Source organism: Bos taurus, chromosome X, assembly GCF_002263795.3.
Source record: "Bos taurus isolate L1 Dominette 01449 registration number 42190680 breed Hereford chromosome X, ARS-UCD2.0, whole genome shotgun sequence".
Lineage (NCBI taxonomy): Eukaryota > Metazoa > Chordata > Mammalia > Artiodactyla > Bovidae > Bos > Bos taurus.
The window spans coordinates 59,374,366-59,397,343 of NC_037357.1; the positions used below are offsets into that span (position 1 = coordinate 59,374,366).

Sequence of the window (22,978 nt, forward strand, 5' to 3'; positions counted from 1 at the left end):
ATTTGGGTAAGTCCTGGTTCCACCACCTGCCAGCTCTGTGACCTTCAGCAGATGACCCAGAACCTCTATAAGCCCTGTTTCCTGTGTGTAATTGGGGACAATATCTGTCTTGCAGAGTTAGTATGAAATCTAAATGAAATCATGCATGTAAACACCTAGCACAGTGTCTAGCTCATTGTAAGGAGAGGGAGAAAGAGATTTATATATCAATAGAAAAGTGAGAAAGGAAACAGAACAGATGCTTAGAATACTTTTTACCCATTCATGAAGGGAGATTGGATTCCCCACTCCCCCCAAGCACTTCCCTTCCACAGTAGCATCCCCTTGAAGAGTGGAAGGTCCTACATGGTTCAGTATAAATTACCATGAACAGGTTACACTGAGCAGCAGAGGTTAAAGTTGGAATCTGGGACTATACATTCGAAGGCTGTTGGCATTTTGCTGTGGCTTTTGTGTGTGTGTCTGTTGTGTCAGTTGGAACTGAGCAAGCCTTCTTGGAATATTGCCTGTTAACATATCACTGATGCAAGGAATTAGCTACGTTCCCCCCCCTAGTTTTAAAGTAGTTGGGATTTTTTTTTAAGTAAATTGCTCTGTACTAATTGACCTAATTTGCTCATAAAATGCCTTTTAAAGGTTAAAGAGTTGTTAACTGTGCCAATGTTATAAGGTTGGTACTCTTTCAGAGACAGAGAGGAGACAAGTTCCTCACTGCCTGAAGTTTGTGCACTCAACGTAATTGGCCTTGAATGTGTTGTTCTGTGACCCACAGCCATTTTTGGTGCAGCCTCCAATAATAAAGTGCCTTGTTCTTTCTGTTCACCAAAGTGACTGAAGTCAAATTCAAACTTTCTCTGTGGATGTGCAAATCAAACGTTGGTATACTGCTCCTCTCCCCAACTTGTGTGTTCGTTTGAAGATATCTTTTTATAAACCTATGATTATAATGACCTGATTCTAAATAAGGAGGCACAATCATTTCCATAAAACAAATCTTTGGTTTGTTGTTGTTGTTTTCCTCAGCACTAGGAGAGTGCCTCTTTATTAACTTGGCATTCCACATAATGGGGCTGTTCTTGTCAATGGGTTTTGAGGGATTTTGGTGTTTGTGAAACATCTCAGTGATATCCAGTGGAGGATCCTACTGGACCCTGTGGGTGGAGCCCCTTTTCTGTGTAACTTTCCAGACCTTTATCCTAGTTGAGATGAACTTTAAGTGTTCTCTTTCTACCCTTGCTTTAAGCATCTGTGAAGCCATATCAAACACTGGATCTTTGGAAGACAATTATCAGTATCAAGAAGAGATATCTGAAGGCTAAAAACAGTGTTTAAGAGAGTATGGGACCCACCTATCTTATACCAGTGGTTCTCCTCCTTGGTTGTACATTGGAATCCCTGTGAAGCTTCAAGAACTGATAAGGTCAGGTTTCTACACCAAGGACTAGAACAAATATCAATACAAAGCTCTGTGGCTAGCCCTTTGTAGAACCCTGTCTAAACTGAAAAAACCATTCTTCATCAGCCCTCTTTGAGCCTGGTTGTTCAACCAGAAAAGAGCATGCTCTCATTCTGGCCACATTTCTCCTTTTCATCTAAAAAGGACATCATGAATCACTTTGTCAAAATCCTGGCACATTCTGGCATTCTTTGATTTACTGTTTCCAGCCACGCTATCAAAAAAGAAATGACATTAGTTCAGCACATACCTCCTTGCTATGCCATTTTCTTTTTCAATTTTGCTTCTGCTGCAAATGCAGTCCATCATTACCACCTGCTAGCTGTTGTGTACATCACACGTATTGATGATAATAAAGCCATCAGTCTGACTGCTCATAATTAGCAGCGTATAACCTGTATGGTCAGAGAGAAGGGTGGGAAGAAGTACCAACTGAGACCTGTTGTCTACAGGAAGAGGCTCCCTACTCCCCCATCCCCACACTTGAAACACTGCACAAGTGTTAGTTTCTTCTTTTTTACTATAGAACTAGGGAAATTGTGGTTAGCTTGTATGCCTAGAGAAGAGAATTAAGCAGAATAGAATCTCTAGCACTAAAAAGCAGCAATTTAGGGCCAAAGTGCTTTGAGCTCCCTCCAACCACTGGAACCTGTGTTGTGGACTGGAATGTCTGGGTTTGATGGAATTAAAGTCAAATATAAACTTTCTGAGTGCCAGAGAAGCAAGCGTACTTTGCTAGCACTCTGTCAATATTGTTTTGAATGTATTTCAGGAAGAGCTGGAGCAAGGTTTATTGATGGTTTGTTGACACTCCGCCTACTTTGAGGGCAAACCTATGCCTAAAAGGAGGGGCGAGTTGGGATAACAGCAACTAAAATAATTATTATGAAAAAGTAACAGAGTCTCTTTTTAATCAGAAAAATATTGCCTGTCAAAAGATAGATAGCTCTTAAGACTCATTGGTTGTCAGGAATTTAGCATAGGAAAATGGGACCTAGCCATAGGAAAGCTGCAAGTCTCATTTAGATTGTAATTCAGAAGCAGACAGTTCAAACCAGTGATTTATGATCCAGAAGACAGCCAAAGGAGAAACTGATTCCACAGCAAACAAAAGTCTGAGAATCTGACTAGGTGAAGATGAGGCAAAGAGAGATTATAAACGTGGTAACCAGGGACCTACTGTTGGCCAAGACTGATATTCCTTTATCATGTGAATTGAAGAGTAAATTCTGTTCCCAGGTCTACCCATCAGGAGCCCCATGATCTTGCATAGATTACTTCTTGCTGGGCCTCATTTTGTTTTGCTTCAAACAAGTGGAATTTCACAAGATTATTAGTTACCCGTGAACTCTGTGAATTCCATGGGCTCCTAGAATTCCATGGAGGTCCTTGGGGCCCAATGGGGAGGTCATGTGGTTCTCAAGTCCACCAAAATAGTTCCCTCATTAACTTGTTTTCTATATCAGGCTTCCACATGAGATTTAGTTAAATCAAGTGGGAAACTCATGGGTCTCTGTCTCTGATTCTGTTTTCCTAGGCTGTAGATATATGCTACAGCCTCCCATGAGTGCCAGGACAGCCTGGGTTTGAGTATGCACTGTCTGTAGAAGGGCTTCCAGAGTTATGATCTTCAGACAGCTTGAGTGGAGGGACTTCCCTGGTGGTCCAGTGTTTAAGACTTCACGCTTCCAATGCAACGAGTGTGGGTTTGATCCTTTGTTGGGGAACTAAGATCCCACTTGATGAGTGGCACAGCCAAAAAAGAAAGAAAAAAAAACAAAGAAAGCTGTTTGGAGACATCTCTCTGATTATCTCCTGACTAAGTCTGTATTCCATAGAGTGAAAAGAACCCCATTTCCCTACCAAGAAAGACACTCGATCGTGATGCAAATGAAACATGCTGCATGTGGGGCTGGGTAAGAAGCCAGGGAAGAACACAACAGTGATAAAGCTGTTTCAGGGACCCGTTTTCTACCCTGGGTTGTACTGAAAAAATGTGCATGTTATTGTGCACAGAGCTATTCACCTGATGAACTGCATATAAAACAGAAGTTGAAGCCAGTTTACATAAGCAGTAATGCATGTTTCACAGATCATATCACAGTCCAGCTGGTTTTTGATGCTAACATGGAAATTTGGAAAAGCCATAAAGAATCAGGGACTTAGTACCTTCCTGCTCCAGTGTTCTGAAATGAGACAGGAATAAACATATAATGGTAAACAGTACTTTGAAACTAGAAACTAGGTGTGGGTTGAAGAGAAAATGGGAGATGAGGAAGTCAACAGACCACATGTTAGATGATGTTTTGAGAAGTTTTATGGGAGAAGGACCAGAGAAATGGGGAGATAGCAGAATGGATCCTAGGATCAGGTTCCCTTGACCTCCCTGAGTTGTGGAGCCTTTATCTTCATCTCTCTTCCTCGTCACTCCACCAGCCACCTTCTCTCCCCAGGTCCCTTGGCCCTAGTCCCTGCCCTGTGTTCTGCTACCTCTGTTTCTTACAGCTTTTCTCCTCCACCTCCTGCCCTATTTTGCTTTCCTGCTTTTCTATCTCTGTGCCTATCCCTCCTCTACTTCCAAACCCCTTGTGGTTCTCAAGCTTGGGTGCTTCCTGGGCTGTCCAGGGTGGCTCCTTGAGCACACATAGCCTGCTCCACATTTCTTGATGAACACTATTAATCCTGAGAGATTAAAATGAGCATGGTCTTTATTTTATGGCAATGGCCAGTTTTTTATGCTTGAAAGGAGCACTCTAAAGGTAGTTCAACACCTAATCTGTCGGTGGTACCTAATTACCTTTTACAATCAACCAATAAGGGAATAGATCTGTAATAGGTCAATTTTTAATGACTTTTTAAGGATTAAACAATAACAGCAGAGCCCCCCACCATGTATAATTTAGTGACAGATGAGACCTATTATACAAGACAAGTCAGGAACTAAATTTAGAGCACAGTGCTTATTCAGTTATCACACTGAACTGTTGGGTTGAATAAGTCAAAATAGGGAATACAACATTAGTTATAATATAACAACTTTTTTGTAGATTTGGCCCCATTTACTCTTGTCTTAGAAATGTCAGAGCCTTTAATGAAATCCATATACACATCAGAGGCAGTAATACACTCTGGCCTTTAACTTCTGAAATCCCAGGTCAAAAGTAATCTCTAAGTCATAAGGTGTCAAGTCACTTGTTGCCAAATCTCTCCCATAAAACACTCAAAGATAGTTGAAAGGAATTGGGACATAAGTAGGTTATAGGCAACAACCAGAAGACACACTGCTTATAAACAGTCAACATTATATACAGATACTGGCGAATAAAATAGGAAACCTAACTGGACCTTTTGTTCCCCATTTCCAAGTTTAATTGTAAAACGATTGACCTCAAAAGGGTCCGTTTCCTTTGTTAAAGGTAAAGGTGGAGTTACACATGCTCAGTGTGTCTCATCTCTTTTTTTTTTTTAGTTGAAGTTTCAATATCAGACTCTCAGAAATTAATAGAATGAATGTACAGAGAAGTAGAAGAATATAGTAGACCCGAAAAGCACTATGAACCAATTTGACATAAATAAGATTTATACAATTTTCACCCAACAGTAGGATACAAATTCTATTCGAGTTCCCATAGACTATAAACTAGGAGATTGTGAAACATATCCAGGGACATAAGACCATGGCTTCTTAGATATAGCCCTCATTTAAAAATGGAAATTTAATTTACAAATACATGGGAGTTTTTAAAGTATCTTTGATATTAATTTCTCATTTTGATATTATTTTCTCATTTAAATGCTTTCTTCTCTGGAGTCACCCTCCATGATTTTTCAGTCTTCTAACTTTATTGAGGTTTTCAATAGCTAAGTCACAGAGCTCTCTTGGTAAATGTCACACTGCATTTGAAAATATGTGGGTTATTTTCAAATCTTTTGATATTGGTCGCTAACATAATTCCACAGTAATAAGAGAACAGACTCTGTATGATCTCAATGCCTTTAGACCATGAAATTTCTGTACCTGGTCTTACGTCAGTGTGTCTCATCTCTTGAAGAGTCCTCGTCTGCCTCTGCTTACGAAAACCACTATCACAGAGGGTGGGAACACTGTGAGGTGGTGCCGTGAAGTGGTCAGGCGTATGGACTCTGGGCTCCCACTTCCTGGATTCAGATACTGACCCTCATTGCTAATTGTGTAATGTTGGGCAAGTTATTATGTTAACCCTACCGCCCTCAGTTTCTTCATCTGTCAATTGGTCATAATTGAGTATAACTCAGGGGATTGTTGTATGAATCATGTGAGCTAATAGTAATCATTCAGTAAATGCTAACTAATAATATTTCCCATGAAACAATCTTTATACAGATATTAAGATATAGATGAATAGCCCTCTTGGTCTTATTGTTACATTGTTTGTTAAAACAGATTTTTATGGGCTAGTCTGGGAACCTGTTCACCATGTATAACACCATTTCCATGGGAAAATGTATTTTGAGTTCCAAATATTCAACTTAGAAAGAAATGTTCCACCACTCTCCTCTTTGTAAAGTGAGTCTTTATATCAGTGCTGGGGCCTCTCAGGGTTACTAACACATTTCCATATGAGTCTCCTGGTTTGTTTCTAACCTAAACTTTACAAACTGTTAAAATGAACTGAAGTCACAAACTGAAGCCTTTTAATTAAATGGTTAGTCCAGTTGCAAAACTGCCTTAATGAAAATGTATTGGGTACCTATGCATTGTTTGGGGACCTCTTTGGAGAAATGTGGTAACTTCTAAGATGACTGCTTTGATCTTTTTTTAACTGAAGAAATTGCCAGTAAGGTAAATTGAATTATTCCTCTAACTGGGTAAAGTCATGCTATCTAAGTACTTAGGTAAATTTAGTTGCACATCAGGATCTGTAGAAAACTGCAACATTTGTTTGTTATTGACAAGGGATGTAAAGTTATTAAGAATTCCAGAACACCAGAAACTTCTAGGTAATATGTATATCACAATGAAGAAAGGCAGTATTTTTTGGCCAAAGGTTGTCTGCCTAATATTATAAATAAGGTCAGTAGGTCATGGGGGCTATATTGTCTCACCTTAGGAATAAAACAGACTTTGTTAAATAATGTAGCAGAAGAAAAATTAAGAGCTCTTTCTCTCTTCAAGATCAGTCAGAGAAGACTAAGTTTCTGTGTTTCCAGTTCCAGAGAGAACTAATTGTCTTCACTTGCTCTCTGGGTTTGCCCACAACAAATTACCATGTTGTGGTAATCTCCAGTTTTCCCTCCCTTTCATGGTATCTCCTTACCTACCTTGCTCATGGCACTCTCTTCCTTCTCCCACACCGAAGAGTTGGGTAGTCAGAAGTTCCCGCATTTCAGGCCTATTCAACTCAGAAAGGGTGTCATTCTCTATGTATCTTCTTATATGTTTACTCATTCACTGTAGCTTCTGAGCTTTAATACTTCGTATAGCAAAGTCTGTCATATTCCCATCTCAGTGAGATTTATTTATACCTTTTGGTTTTCATTTCATTTAGCAACAAAAACATTTATTGATCACCTGTTTTGAGCCACTATCCACAAAATCCAGAGATGCTTGTAACACAATTCCTACCTTCACAGTCTAGGGAGACAGACCTGTGAACAAGTAACAGGTATTCACCCTACAACATGAAAACAGATGTATAAACAAAGGGGTATAGTAGCTCAAAGGAGGGGAGGGCTCACCCTGTCTCCATGGTGACTGCCACCCCAGTTTGCTTGGCACTGAGAGACATAGAACCTTCAGTAGTAAAACTCAGGACAGTCCCTGGAAAACCGAGGTGGTTGTTCACCATATCCATCTGGGAGAGATTGAGAAGACTTTACAAAGGAAGTGCCATTTGAAATAGAAATTAAAAGGCAAGTAGAAGTTCACCAGGCACTGAAGGGAATAGCATTTGAGGCAGATATGAAAGAGCATTTCTTATTATAGGAATGAAGAACTAATTGGCATGAATAGTATGTGAACTTTGGCTAATATGTGTATGTATGTGAAAGTGGGGGAAGCAGGGCTCTCAGATGAGAACAGAGGAGGACTAGAAAGGGAGGCAGAGGCCAAATCATGGAGGACCATCTATGCCATGCAAAAAAATCTTTATTATGTCCAGTGTTTTCAAACAGCTATAGTGATCCCTTGGTTCAAATTAAACCTTGCTTGGAAGCATAGTGAAAGTGAAAGTCGCTCAGTCGCATCCGACTCTTTGCAACTCCATGACTATACAGTCCATGGAACTCTCCAGGCCAGAATACTGGAGTGGGTAGCCTTTCCCTTCTCCAGGGGATCTTCCCAACCCAGGGATCAAACCCAGGTCTCCTGCATTGCAGGCAGATTCTTTACCAGCTGAGCCACAAGGGAAGCCCTTGTGAGTGAAATAAGTCTAGTCTAATTATTGAGCCAGGCTTCCCAGGTGGCTCAGGGGTAAAGAATCCACTGCCAATCAGGAGACGTGGGTTCGATCCCTGAGTCGGGAAGATCCTCTGGAGAAGGAAATGGCAACCCACTCCAGTATTCTTGCCTCTTGCCTGGGAAATCCCATGGATAGAGGAGCCTGGTGGGCTACAGTCCATGGGGTTGCAAAGAGACAGACAGGACTTAGTGACTAAACAACAGCAATTTCTGAGCCAGCCCATTTTCTTTTGAGCTTTCAACTAACTTAGATAAAAACCAGAATGTGGTCACTTGTGCCTAGTTTGATTTTCTTCAATCTTTCTTCAGCTAAGATTTGACTTTGCGAGGAAAATGCTTTTTGCTGTAATTGTTGTATTGCCCACAACTGCTTTTGTCTCTCATTAGCAGGGCAGTGAGTAGCAGTTTTATTTTTTACAAAGATAGGGCCCAGCTTACACGCAAGTTCTTTTTAAAGTTAATTATTTGGAACTGAGTGCATTTTCCCATAGAAGCAGCATTATGCCTAGTGAGTAAGTTCTCAGGCCAGTCCACAAAGGCTAGTTCTGCCGTAATATAACTGAAAGTGTGGATTTCTGCAATGGAAATTAGTTGGAAATATGTACTGTTGCAATTAAAATGAAAACAATAGCTGAAAAAGAAATTGTCTGGGTTTTTGTTTCCCTCAAGGGGTGGTACTGCATGAAAAGCAGGTTTAATCCTAGGAGGACAAAGAAAAATAGCTGAGGATTTTTGTGTAAACAGAATGGCACAGCTTTTTAGATTTTATTTTTTAAATAATGTTTTGGAGGATTTTTTAAAATAAAGCAGTCACATTCATTGTAGAAAATTTGGAAAATTGAAAAAATGTTTTCAAAGATTACATCATTAATAATCCTGCCACCCAGGAGGAACCATTGTTCACATGTTGGAGTGTTTCCTATCAATCTTTTTCTTCGTACATGAATTGAAGAGAGGTGAGAAAGATTTTAATAGAGATGTATATATATACTTGTGAAAAGCAGTTTTATTTGGAGTAGAATGTATTGAGCTAAGAAAGGTGAGACGAAAAGTGAGAAAATGAAACAGTATGGCATGTACACAGACTTAGGGAGAGTGGAAAGGGAGAAAAGAGATGTGTTTGTTTAGTATTGGGTTTGGCTACAGAACAGAAAAAAAGCAAGCAAAGGATGCAGAGGTTGGCAGAAATTGTGACCAGCTGAAATAAGAGAGTTTTAGGAGGAGGCAGCAAATGTCATTTGCAGTAACAATTTTCTTTTAGTAACAGAACAAAGATGGCTTGTGAGGACAGGTGCTCTGAGCATTAATCATTAAACCCATTGCTTAATGGGGTGGAATAAACCAGTTCTCAAAGTGTGGTCCTAAAACCAGCAGTTTCAGCATCAACAGGATACTTGTTAGAATGCTAATTCTCAGACCCCTCTCCAGATTGATCTGTTTTTAACAAGCCCCTCTAGGTGATTCCAATACATGCTATAGGTTGATAGCCACTGGATGAAATGGTCCTTCCTAACCCTTTCTAAAGTACATCTGTGGAGGTCTCTGGAATGGAGGAGAGATGTTCTCACCAGCTGATGAAAACAGGACTGGGAAAAGACTTTAATAGAAATGTTTTTGGCAATAATATTCAGAGCCATGGTGGGAAAAGGGGATGATAATTTGCTACAAAGTCCAAGCCAGTTCAAGAGGGAGCGTGTCTTCATAATAGTTAGGAGTCTGGTTGCATAGGCAGGCATAACCTTGGTGGTAATACCTGCAGGAAAACTCCTGTGTATCCTTCAAGACCCTGATCAAATGTCAAGCTCCTCTGTGAAGTGTTCTCTGAGCTATGGTGTCAATGGCTTCATCCTTGTATTGACTTGGCACTTGCAACGTTCATCTGATTGGCTCTTATCTCACTGTATGGTGGGTATATATAAGTCTCTCTTCTTCACTAAACTGTATGACCTTTGAAAGTAGGACATTATTCATCTTTGAATCTCCAGTGTCTAATATGATTCTTGATACATACTTAATACTCTAGAATAATTTGCTTAGAGGAGGCATGAGGAATGGCCAGCTTTTTATGGCTGTCAGGAGCTCAGAAGCCTTTGAAAGATGAGTTTACTTTTGTGAATTAACCATGGTCTTGAATCCAGCTCTGTGCCTTGAAAGTTATGGCCCTTGATTCTGTCAGCACACCATGGGTTGATCTCTCTCAGTGACCTCAACTAAGATCTCAGAGATATATTAGCAACTTAATATGTTACAGTAGGCTTCCCTAGTAGCTCAGGCAGTAAAGAATCTGCCTCCAATGCTGGAGATGTGGGTTGGATCCCTAGGTCAGAAAGATTCCCCTGGAGAAGGAAATGGCAACATGGACAGAGGAGAATGGCTGGCTACAGTCCATGGTGTCACAAAGAGTCAGACATGACTGAATGACTCTCTCTCCAACACACACACACATACAACTTACAGTAGGATACAGGATTACTAATGTCAGCTTTTCTTATATTTTCTATTATAGCTAGACTTTCATGGGAAACCTAATTAAAATCTATAGGGGTACATCTGCCACAGGACAAAAGTATTGGATTGGTCAAAAAGTTTGTTAAGATGTTATGGAAAAAATCCGAACAAGCTTTTTGGCCAACACAATACTTCCATCTTTGGGACCCATGGGTTACTTCTCATCTCATCCAGGCACTGCCATCTTCTGATTGCTTTTACTTCTCTGATTCCATAATGTAGCCTGTTCATACCTATTCGCTTCGATCATGTCCGACTGTTTGTGACCTCATGGACAGTAGCCCACCAGGCTCCTCTGTCCATGGGATTTCCCAGGCAAGAATACTGGAGTGGGTTGCCATTTCTGCCTCCAGGGGATCTTCCTGATCCAGAGATAGAACTCGAGTCTCCTGTGTCTCCTGCATTCCAAGCAGATTCTTTACCCACCAAGCCATCTGGGAAGCCCCTGTTCATCCCTGGTCTACTCACACATATTCTCCAATCAAGATAAACAGTTAGTAAATTACAATCACCTTTGCAACTGTGCCTTCCAGAGGTTATACTTATATCAGTGTGTTCAGATGTGTGTGTGTTTCCCTAACTCTGTGGTCACAGATTCCCAGGCAGTCCCTTGGTTTCATTACCTAGGTGGTTAATGACACATTCATTTTATATGGATTTTTACTGGCTTCCCTGGTGGCTCAGATGGTAAAGAATCTGCCTGCAATGCAGGAGACCCAGGTTTGATCCCTGGGTCAGGATGATCCCCTGGAGAAGGAAATAGCAACCCACTCCAGTATTCTTGCCTGGAGAATCCCATGGACAGAAGAGCCTGATGGGCTACAGTCCATGAGGTAGCAAAAGAATCAGACACGACTGAGAGACTAACACTTTCACTTTACTGGCTTAGCTTTCAGAGGACAGCCTTATAACCTTATTTCCAAACTTTTGAGGGTGGGGCACCTCACTGTCCCTCAGTTACTGCCAAGAGTAATCATTTCTCAATGTTACAGAAACTTTGCAGTGTATGCCAATGTCATTCTCTAAAATGGAGATTTTAAGACCCAAGGTAAAAATCAGAAACTGGATATGTGTCTTCTGTGTCAACTCACGATCCTAATATGTATGTGCTGAATAGATTTTTCTGATATTTTTCTGCAGGCATTATATCTGATAGCCACTAATGGAACCCCAGAGCTGCAGAATCCTGAGAGACTGTCTGCTGTATTCCGTGACTTTTTAAATCGCTGTCTTGAGATGGATGTGGATAGGCGAGGATCCGCCAAGGAGCTTTTGCAGGTGAAAATTAAATAAGACAGTTACAAACAGAGAGTCATTATATTGAGCTTTTCCACCTCGATGTGTGACAATCAGAGAACTCTGTTGAGAGATGCCTAGTTCGAGTTAGGCGCTAACCATTTGATTTGAGATCACAGGCACAGAAATATAGGCATGCATCTAATATGTAATGGATTGGCGTGTGGCCTTTCTTCTGAGAAGTTGGCAGTTTAAACTAGAACTCTCTTTTGTTCTTCCTGGAGTCTTATTTTGCAAGGGGAAAAAACAATGTGAACCTCTGGTGTTGCTGTTTTGTTCTAAACTTTACTTGTGCCCCTGGATGTTGTACACAGGTGCTCTTGGCCGGAGGTAATTCTCTACATAACTATGCAATTATTTCCATGGCATTTGCTACTCTAATGCTTTACTGGTCAAAGCCCCTTTGCTTGTGATGCCAAATGGCAGGCACCTGCTTGCCTGGGTGAGTACCATCCAGTGGTGAGTGCCTCTGTAACCATTTGTCCTTTTCATGGCTCTCAGGGATTCGTATATATGATGATAATTAGTACCTACTTGATAGCAAAATTTTTACACATATTATCTCATTAATTCTTACAACACTCTAAGATAGGTGTTATTAATCCTTGTTATGGATGTAGAAATTAAAGCTCACACAAGTATTGAATGGCAGAACTTGAATTTGAGCCCTGGATTGTCTTTCTTCCACACAAACCAATTTAGAAGGGAAAAAAGCATTTATATTGATAAAGCAATGCATGCCCAGGATCACTGCTGGAGATGGTCCTTCAGGGAAGAAAATAAAGATCTGTAATAGCCAAGCCAAGAAAAGTGACTACTTGTCCCTCCTGACTTTGAACACATAATCCAGTTAAATAAAAGGCATAATATTTGGTCATGCAGAGTGTGATTAACGATAGACTCAGTCTGTTCTCGGCCAAACAACAAAAAGTTCATATTGCTTCTGAACTTCTTCCAGAGACAGAGAGCCACACTCAGGCGAAAATACCCTACCCCAACCTAAGTTATACCTGGGATAAACCAATTTGGAGGAACTGGGAAAGCTATACCTTCTCTTTTCTGCTATCTGTGAGCATTTCACAGGCTGTCATGAGGCCTGAACATGTCCTATCTGAAATAGCCCTTTATTAGTCCTCCCATTATTCCAGCCTCAAATTATAGATGAAAAACTGGAACTTTTGAGTACATCATTTCCATGCGTGTACGCCTCTCACCACCCCACATACACATCCTGTACACATTCCTATCATGTCTTCTTCAAGGATGAGTGAAAATACAGTTTCACTTAAGGTAGCTATACAGTTATATATATATAATTAAATCAATTATCTAGTTAATTCCTTACTCAACAATACTTTTATCTGAACCAGTCAGATTACTGATGCAAAATGATGTTTTGAGAAGATTGAAGAGTGTGTTTGTTGAATCTTTTGATTTTATACATGTAAGCTATGATCTGCATATTACCTTAAGTCCATATAACTCCATTCTCTGCCTCTAGTCCATTTTAGAGGTTGGAAAACAGACTTACATGACATTCACACCACTGGAAGACTTGAGAAAAGGCACAAATAAATGAATTTTTATGGAGCAACTTCTGTTTGCAAGGCTTAAGTGCACTGGGTGATACAAATCTCTTAAAGGCATGATTCCTACTCTTTAGAAGTTCAGTCTCCTTGGGAATATGAAAAAACAAGATTGTTCAGAGACTCAGTGGAACCAAGTGGCCATTCAAACAGTGAATGTCATAACTGATTAGAGATATGCATCTCTGGCCTATGGCATTCGTAAGATGTCTGTGAAAGGGAAGGAGTTTGGCTGGGCCTTGAAAGACAGATCAGTCTTAGATAGTTTAAGGGGAAAAGGGGAAGGAATTTCAGATAGGAGGATTATCACCTGATCAAAGGCATGTAAGCAAGGTTCAAAGGAAAAGAAAATAGACAGTGTGGCTGAAGTAGAGTTCAAGTCAGGACAGCTGCAGGTGGCAGGACTGTAGAGAGCCTTAAACACCAGGCTAAAGCATAGGGGCTGTAGGAAATGGGGAAATAGTGAAGCCATCTGAGGGACACACATGATGAAAGCTTTGTTCAGGAAGATGAAACTGATGGTCTGCAATAAGAATTAGCAACAGAAACAAATGGAGGAAGGAATATGGGGGGGAGGTTATTGTTATAAATCAGGATTAAGTTGATTAGGCCTAGGCAAAGCAAGAGATCATTGTAAAAGGCATTGAAGAGGCAGCATTTGGTAACTGGTTGCATGTAAAACATAAGAACACAAAAGTGACTTCAGAATATCAAACCAGTGGTAACATTAAGCAAAAGCAGAAGTGATAGAGGATAATAATACACTGGCTAACATTGATTGGCCTTGATATAGTTTACAAGAAACTGTCGCTTACCTCATTTAACCACTGTGATAAGCAGAGGATTGGATTGAACCTAGGTATTCTGACTCCAAAGCCCCTATAGCTTACATCACATAAGAGTACCCTCTTTGAGAAACTTCAAAGTATAAAAAACTATATTTTTTTTCTTGAATTAATTTTATTTTATTTTTATTTATTTTTAAAAAATTTTTATTTTTTTACTTTACAATATTGTATTGGTTCTGCCACACATCATTTTTAAAAATCATTTATTTTTAATTGAAAGATATGCTTTACAATACTTCTGCCATACGTCAACCTGACTAAATGTACATTTTTCAATGTGGAGTTCAAGGTGGCAGGAGGACATTCAAAAGGAAATAAACAACAGGCAATTAGAGAAATAGGACCAAAATTCAGGAAAGAGATCAGGTCACAAAATGGATATTTGGGAGTCATCTCCATAAGGCTGTTAAGAGCTTGGTTGGAACCATGAAAAGGAATGAACTCTCCAAGGAATTAAATTAGAAAAAGAAGATGATGAGAGTCAAGTTATGGGAGGTGGAAAGAGGATGTGAAACAAGGAAGAAGATAGGGAGGGAGCAGTCAGTGAGCATGCATATAGAAGAGAACTGAGACAGTAGAATGTTACAGGCCCCCAAAGAGAACAACATTTCAAAGAAGGAAGGGACATTCACTTGTATGAAGTACTGTGGAGCAACCAAAAAAGAAATGGCGGAGGCACACTATTGGGTTTAGCAGTTAGGAGGCTATTGGTTTCAGGGTTAAGGGCTCTAGTGGTCAACAGAACACAGTTTTTCAAGCATTGAAGGCTGCTCCAGATAGAGTCATCAATTTAAGAAAATCAGAAAGTTAGACTCCCTAACACAGTGAGATTTTACAAGACACCTACTCTGAATTTCTAGCTCTGCCAGTCAGCTTCCCAAAGATTTCATGACACTGAAGAACAAAAACATCTGAAGGACAAAAGCTGGCACTATATATTTTTAAATGATGTTTAATTGGATCCACAAAATACAAATTTTAATGAAAAAAAAAAGGCTCCTTGCAAGTGTAAAGTAATATACTTGTTGGAGGAAAGAATTCCAGTAATTCCTCTGTTTTTTCTTTTGCAGCATCCATTTTTAAAATTAGCCAAGCCTCTCTCCAGCCTGACTCCTCTGATTATTGCTGCAAAAGAAGCGATTAAGAACAGCAGCCGCTAGGACTGCCAGCCTTACCCCACACCATCTCCCTCATGAGTAAGACTGAAATAAAACTCCGCTGCAGGAAAGATGGAAGAAAAGACAGTCAAATGGGGTGGGGTTTCTTTAACTTTGAGATGAATAGAAACTTCTTATAAGCCTTTTTCCTACTCCCTCAGATTATGTAATTTATTTGTAAGCCTGAATCGCGGCCCATACAGGGCAGCAATGTTGAAGTGACCATAAAAAGGTCACTTCCACCGTGAAGCGAAAGAGCCAGTAGTGAATCCCCTCATTTTGTGCATTCACTTTGAAGAAAAAAGATTTCTCAAAGATGCACAATCCCTCTTCATAGTGTTGTGTTTGTTTTTAAGTTAGAGAGTAGTCCCTCTTGCATTCAAACCTCCTTCAAAACTCCTTACCCAATGTAATGTTTTTCACTTGCATTGTCATTAGATGTCCAGAAAAAAGATGTCAAAACTTTTTTTAAAAAAAAAGAAAGTAAAAAACAAAACAAACAAGCAAACAAACAAACAAAAAAAAAACAAAATGAAACAAAACAAACAAAAAAAAAAACCTCAGAGCAAGTACTGTGTGAACATGTGGAAGTCCATGCCCTCATAGAGTTGCAATTTTTTATTCTTCTTCTATAGTGGTGGCTTGGTTTGTGTACCTGTTTTTCTGCATTTGTATTGGAAAAGGTTTCTTTTATGACATTTTCCAAAAGCAGAGAGGAATATGTGTGTTCAGGAAGGGCTTTTAAAAACTATCTAAATAAAGTTCAGATGGTGAAATCTTATCACATTTTCATGATGATGCTTAAGTGGTAGTTGATTTGTCATTTGTATAAACCTGCTTGCTTATCTTCATGGTACCTGCAAAAAGACACACCAAAACTATGGCACTCCAGTTAGGTGAGTCTAGGTCTTAAACCTGGGAAATCCTGATTGGAGAGGCCACACTTAAACAAAGATGGGGCTTTCTCTAAGAGCCAAAAGGAAGATAATATAAGCATGAAATACTGAAATCTTCATTGGACAGTAAGTAAACAAAGATATAGATACCTAGTTTAATCCTGTTTTGTGCTTGTGGAACGTATGCAACTCTAAAACAGGCACATCAGGAGGAAACAGACCCATTACCCAAGATTTGCTGATGATAAAATATTATTTATCTTCACAATTTATAACAAACATTAAAAAAAAGTTTTAAGATATGGAGAACAGAAATATGTAAGCATTCAACTCTGCAAGAAATGGGAGGTTAGTGAAAACTACATCCCAGTCAACGTTTGGCTCTAAGTACTTACTGTCATTTCCCCTATGTACCACAAATTTCTGTTTCTGCATATGGTGTGTTCATACTTAGCCCTTTGGGCTTTTGAATTTCAAAAACATGTATCTAAAGATCTTGAAGTTCTCCAGTGAAAAGCCTTTGGCTTTGCAATCATGTATCCCAAGACCTACCAGTTCAACTGAGTTCCTTTTGTGGCTTGGGCAAGATATGAAAATTTGACTATTATTTCACCATGTATCAATTTATTAGACACTCAACAGTCACCACTTCCTGAATCTTCTGAGAGTAGAAAAATATCTGGAGGGTGTCTGCATAGAAAGGATATGCTTCTCTTTCGAGTGTTATCAGTTTTATAAATTCTGCAGAATTTTTTCTCTAAGCCTTTGAAAAGCTAGCAGTTTGTGCAGTAGAGGGCTCCTTGATTTGTAGTATGTCAAGAATCTGAATAGAACCTATCTGCATTTAGCAAGAGAGGGAAAGAGATCACTGCCATGGGCCTCTCTCTTTCTCTGCTGAGGCACATCCGTCCATGTAATCATCTGTTCATTCCTTAAAATGAAAGCACTTTCTTTAGAGTTTTTGCTAACCAACCATATAGTGCACATGTTTATATTTAGGAGATAACACCGCTGGTGGATTTCCTGTTGTTTCCTTTGACTATGAAATTTGGGAGGGGCTTGAGCCCTGCCCCTAGAAAATGTGCACAAGGGCATAAAACAGCAAATGTGAAAAGATCAAAGAGTAATATTAATTTGAACCATATTATGTTATTCTTCACAAAGACGTGGCTGGGCCTGAAAATGTTAATGCCACACTGTTTTATGTGTGAGAGAGAGTGAGGCCTTAATTTTGATTTCATTTAAAATTAAGTATTTTTTAAATTTTTCATTCATCGTACCAGGGAATTCAATGAAACAATAGGTGGGATGCAAATAGAATTCAGTACATTGGTACCTATGCCCTGCCACTGGAGAGAGCCCCAAACCTGGTTGGGAAGCCCTAATTGTCCGTGAGCATCCCTTATATGTCATGAAGGCATTTTTTTGGTGGAAGGACACCTGGAGCAGTGATCCTTCAGATTACTGGAGGCAGAGAAATGGCTGCTCTTTTATGCTTTCAATTCAGCATGTTAACAACGAGGAGTCTTGTACTACTTCACCACATCCTGTTGTACCAAGATTTTATGATAATATATCCCAGTAGGCTTTACTCTTACAGATTTATATCTATGTAAATTTTAAAATGAGAACAGCTTCTAAAGACCATTCCCTGTGTTGGAGAGTTATGTATATTTCTAATAAGTATTAGAGAGAAGCTGTTTCTCCTGCCAAAATGATGCTGAGGGATTTACACTTGGTATACCTGACCAAGTTGTACTCCAGATGGTTAATAGTTTATTCCCTTTTCCTGGATTATTTTTTTGTAGCTCATCTTGACATTGGTGAGTCTATGCGTGCCCTGAGATAAGGAGGGCGCATCATCGAATGTTGATTCCAAAATGTCCTGAGATAGGGATAGGGCAGTGGGAAAGTCAGGGAAGGGTGAGAAGCACAGTAGAGATTATTTATTTAAGAAAGAAAAGAACGTTAATGTTGTAGCAAGGATCCAGCACGTTGTCATCATCCTATGAAGATTTTTGGATGACACATCCCCTCAAATCAGTCACCGTGTTGGGTAATGACTTCGTTCTTGCTGATCTCGTCTATGTGTCATTGTAAATATTTGTGTGTCCATGTTCCATTTTGGCTACTGGATGGCCAAGTCATGTAAGAAGATTTAACTCAAGTATTTATTCTTTAATTGCGTTATTCAGATTTCTTTCAAGCTTGTGAATTGCACCCCAGTGTTTGATTTTAACCACCTGATCCCCACATCTTTCCCTCCCTTGTGAAGCACATTCCATTGCTAAAAGAAAAAGAAATACGAAATTGCTTCCTGTCGTCTGTAAAACTGTTTTGATAGTTTGAGATGTTTGTCTATAAACGATATTTCTCAGCTCAAAGATTGTGTAAATAATTCTATTCCTTTGCTCAATGGGTTGTTTATTTCTAATGAGGCTGCCAGTTCTCAGAGAGAATCTATAAAATCACCTTTAAATAACATAAATAGGGATGACAACTATGTAAAAATAAGTGTGCATATGAACAAAGACTGGGAACACAGACAATTGAAATCAGTTGTGTTGGGGTGGTGGGATTATGCACATTTTTTTCTTGTTAAGATTTTCTTTGATATTGTTATACTATTGCTTTATAAAAAATAAACATCAGAAAGGGGACTATAGAAACATAGAAAAGATGCCAGAAGCAGATGCCTTCTGGCCAGAGCCCAGAGCATGCAGGGCACAGATATTTGCTAATTACAATTATTCCATAGGCTTTATATTTGCCTGGATGCTGCGGTTGGCACACACTCGGTATGGCACATGCTTTCTTCGGGGACTAGTATCTATAAGTTAAAGCCAGGGAGATGTCACTATTAGAACTTCAAACACATCCTTCTGCTTTCAAACTGGCTGGCTGCCCCCTCTGCTTTGGTATGGCCTTAAGTTTTCTGTTTTACTTACTTTAGATTGGAGGGGTCACTTTGCATAAGCCCCTCTGACAACATCTGTTTCAGGTACTGCCTTTCTGGATCATTTTAGCAGATTTTAGGTTGAATTTTGGAAGAACAGAAGGTTAAAATCCCCAGCTCCCACCATTTCCTTTTCCAACAGGATATACTATCATTCAGGTAGGATTTTCTTTTAATAAACAGTAGGCAAGTCCTGTTGATTTCAGTAGAAGTTATGACTTGCACTTAAAAGCTGACTGTGAAAATATTGAGACAAACATTTAGAACAGCCCTGGCCTCTTGGCATTCAATCTCAACTCCTTTGAGCTTTGGCCTGAGATGGTGACCTCTAGGTGCTTTCTGATCTGCCTAATTATAGGTTGTATGCAGTAACTACTGTCATTTTAAACAGAAATCAGGGAGACTATCTACCCAGAGAGAGGAATTTCCTGGTAACTCACCAAAGACTTTGCAGGTGAGGACTTTTATGATACGGTAGTGGCCTCAGGTGTTAGTTTCACCAAGAGCAGACCTTTTATCTAGAGAACCCACTTGGGGCCATTCTCAACATATAATCTACTTATCAGAGTCTTAACCCTGACATCCCCAGTTGTTACTCATGGTCCTTTTCTGAGCTACTTGCAGTTAATATTTGTTTAAACAAAGGCATGGCCAGTGATGGCCTACTCCTAGTCTCTGAGCAAGAGGACTGAAATTCAGCATTTGTAAACTGACAGTCTACCAGACCTGAGATTTTGAGTGAACTTAACACACAATTCTGAACATATATTTGCATGTGAATTGGGAAAGGATTAAAGGGGACCCTAGAAATAATGGAACTGTTTTTCCTAAGAAAGACTTTTTCATCAGAAATTGGTTTCTGATATGATCTTTCTGTTGGTAGGCTTTTTTTCCATTCCTTTTCTGATCCCATGCTCCTTTAGTGACCAAGTGAATATAAACCCGATTCCTCATGCATTGAGGATGTCTGTGTAATATCAAGCAGTATCTAACTGAATCTGCAAATGCGGGAACTGAGACTATAACTTCCACGTGCACACTTTTGTGTTCAAGTAGACAATAATAATGAGGAGCATTTACTGCCACATGATACAGTCACACTTGTAAGATAAACTTATAGAAGCTGTTTAGTGCCATCAGAGTCTCCTTTGGAAGCTGCCGTCAGATGAATGCTATCCCATAATACCAGTAGTGAGGCAGGTACCATGTGCATCTGATTTAGGACCTATGAGGAAATCAACAGCAATTAGAATCAATCAGATGTAATGGAAGTAGTGCTAACCTAGAAGTAAGAATGGTGGTGGTGGTGTAGTCACCAAGTCATGTCCGACTCTTGCGACCCCATGGGTGTAGCCCACCAGGCTCATCTGTCCGTGGGATTTCCCAGGCAAGAATACTGGAGTGGGTTGCCATTTCCTTCTCCAGCGGATCTTCCCAATGCAGGGATTGAACCCAGATCTCCCACATTGCGGGCAGATTCTTTACCAACTGAGCCACCAGGGAAGCCCAGAAATAAGAATACTTGGATTCTAATGTAGGCTCTGCTCCTAACTTACTGTGTGCCCTTGGGCAAGTCACTTAACCATGTTGTGTCTGTTTCCACATTTATAAAATAAAGGTGTTGGACTAGCTCTCCAAGGCTTTCCAAAGCTCTAACATTCTGTGGTACTATAGATTGCCTTGATAATTCATCCTGCTAAAGTGATGGCAAATATCATATGCTTAAGCCTGGGTCTCTTATGTTGCAGTTAAACAATAGAACTATGTAAGATGATGCCAAAAAAAAATATCAAACCTCAAGTAAATGAAGTGAATAAATACTAGGGAATGTTGATAAAACTCGTGGCAGCCTTCCAATTCCTTCACTGTTGTTTTGTTTTTGATTTAGTGTTCCTTTTCTGTTGAGTGTTCCAGCTTTTCTTTTCCATACACTCTGTATGTAAAGTCTGGTTTTCATTAAGCTGTGGCCAGTATTCGCTACTAGAACAGAAATACACTGTCACACTTGCTAGAATAGAACTATACTTCGGCCTCTCCTTTCCTATGAAGCAGTGTTGGGCTTTATAGAGTTTATTTCCAAAATGGCACAAGATGGCAGAACCCATGCCATGGCTGGGACTACTGAGTGGGCCTAAACATTTGCAGGTTGCAGAGAGAAAAAGGAAAAAGTGATTACATGCTATTAACATTAAGGAGTGTTGACAAATCCACTTGGGAACCAAAGACAGCATTTCTGATGACAGCTCCCACAGGGATTGGCCAATTGGATGAGTATGATACTATAAAGAGGATCAACTTGTAGTTAGTGGACAGTCCCAATGTCCTGCCTACAGCAGTGCCAACCAGCCCTAAGTGTGAAATTCAAGTTCAGTGTGTGTGCTTGTGTGTGGTGTGCTTTATGGACCCGCATATACTATATTCATTAGTGATAATAAGACCTTTCACAGAATTCTGTAACCACTAGTGGGTTGAGTTTTAAATCTCAGTACATCAGCAAGGAAGAGACAGATCACAGGGTAGTTAGTGATATGTACTGGGATTATACTCATAATATCCAGACAAAACAAGTTAAGGAGGATCTGTGTTTTCATTATCAGAGTTGTATCTCATTTGGCTGTGCTTTACTTTTGTTAAAATGTGTTATCTGTAAACCCATGTGTAGTGAAATTCTTCTGTAACTGAATTAAAGGTATTTATGGTCTTTCTGTTTGATTTTTTAAATAAATTATTTCTTTTGTAAACCTGCTGATGGTATGGTTCCATCCTTCTGACCTCAGCATCTGCTCTTTTTAAGGACTTTTGTTTATGATATTGTTACTTTAAATTGTGGTTGAAGCAATAGAAAATTGAAATATGGATTGTGCATGACTGTGTCTTGAGTGTAAAAATAATGCAGTTTGAAACTTGGACCTACAGTATTGCAAATAAAAATGACAAACATCACTGAGCTGGTGCTTCTCTCTTCTGTCACCCTTCAACCCACCCCCTTGGCATTGGCCATTTACCCCATTCACAAGTTAGAGGGTAGCATTCTCTCAAACGAATCAAGGCAGGGAAAACGTCCAGCCTTGTAAGCAGTATAGGAAATGTCCTGCAGACCCTGCCACTGGATAACTCAGGCCCAGAATCTCCATCAGGTTTTTACATAGAAGAGCTCGAAGAGACTAATCTGTATACTCGATGCAGAGCAAAAGGCAAATGAAGGAAAACTGCCAAAAGAAAGCATATGTAGTAATTTGTTTTTTTGCTCATCTTTCTGCTTGGAAAATTCGGAACAAGTACATCTGCATAATGTTTGGTTTTTATCTTCTATCTAGAATCAAGGGCCACAAGTCACAGGAGATTCCAAAGCCATGTCACTGAGAATATTCTTTCTTTTATTCATTCTTTCATTCATAAACGGTTTATTGAGCTCTTGATATATGTCAGGCACTGTGGACTTTTCTGAGAAAGATAACGTTCATATTAAAAACCAACTCCAAGTATGACTAAATGACAGTAAAGTTCATTGAAAGCTGCTAAGTGAACATGTTGGAGTCAGGTTTATCAGAAACTCTCTGAGTCCTTAGGATGAGATAAAAACACCAGAGATTTAGCATAGTGGAGGTTTGTTACCCTGGTAATACTTTTACAGTGGGGTAGTATTCCTTCTGGAGCCTGTGTATATAATTTGATGTCTTTGTGTAAGTGGATACCCAATGGTACTCTGTTCCCTTTGAGCAGATTATATATCTTGTGCTCATTGAGTATTCTTGCCTGGAGAACCCCATGGGCAGAGGAGCCTGGTAGGCCACAGGCCACAGGGTCACTAAGAGCCAGACACTACTGAAGTGACT

General features: G+C 39.7%; 1 protein-coding gene across 6 annotated transcripts in view; it reads left to right on the top strand.

The window, feature by feature from the left end:
• Nucleotides 1-22,085, top strand: part of PAK3 (p21 (RAC1) activated kinase 3) — a 130,470-nt gene extending 108,385 nt beyond the window's left edge. For 5 of the 6 annotated variants that reach the window (XM_024988124.2, XM_059883478.1, XM_024988123.2 and 2 more), the window contains 2 exons: nt 11,544-11,681; nt 15,204-22,085. In XM_024988124.2, the coding sequence (XP_024843892.1) occupies nt 11,544-11,681; nt 15,204-15,293 (228 nt within the window). In that variant the 3' untranslated portion in view covers nt 15,294-22,085. The remainder of the gene's footprint in view (nt 1-11,543; nt 11,682-15,203) is intronic. The other variant, NM_001205536.1, reaches the window with a different exon arrangement.
• Nucleotides 22,086-22,978: the final 893 nt, after the last annotated feature.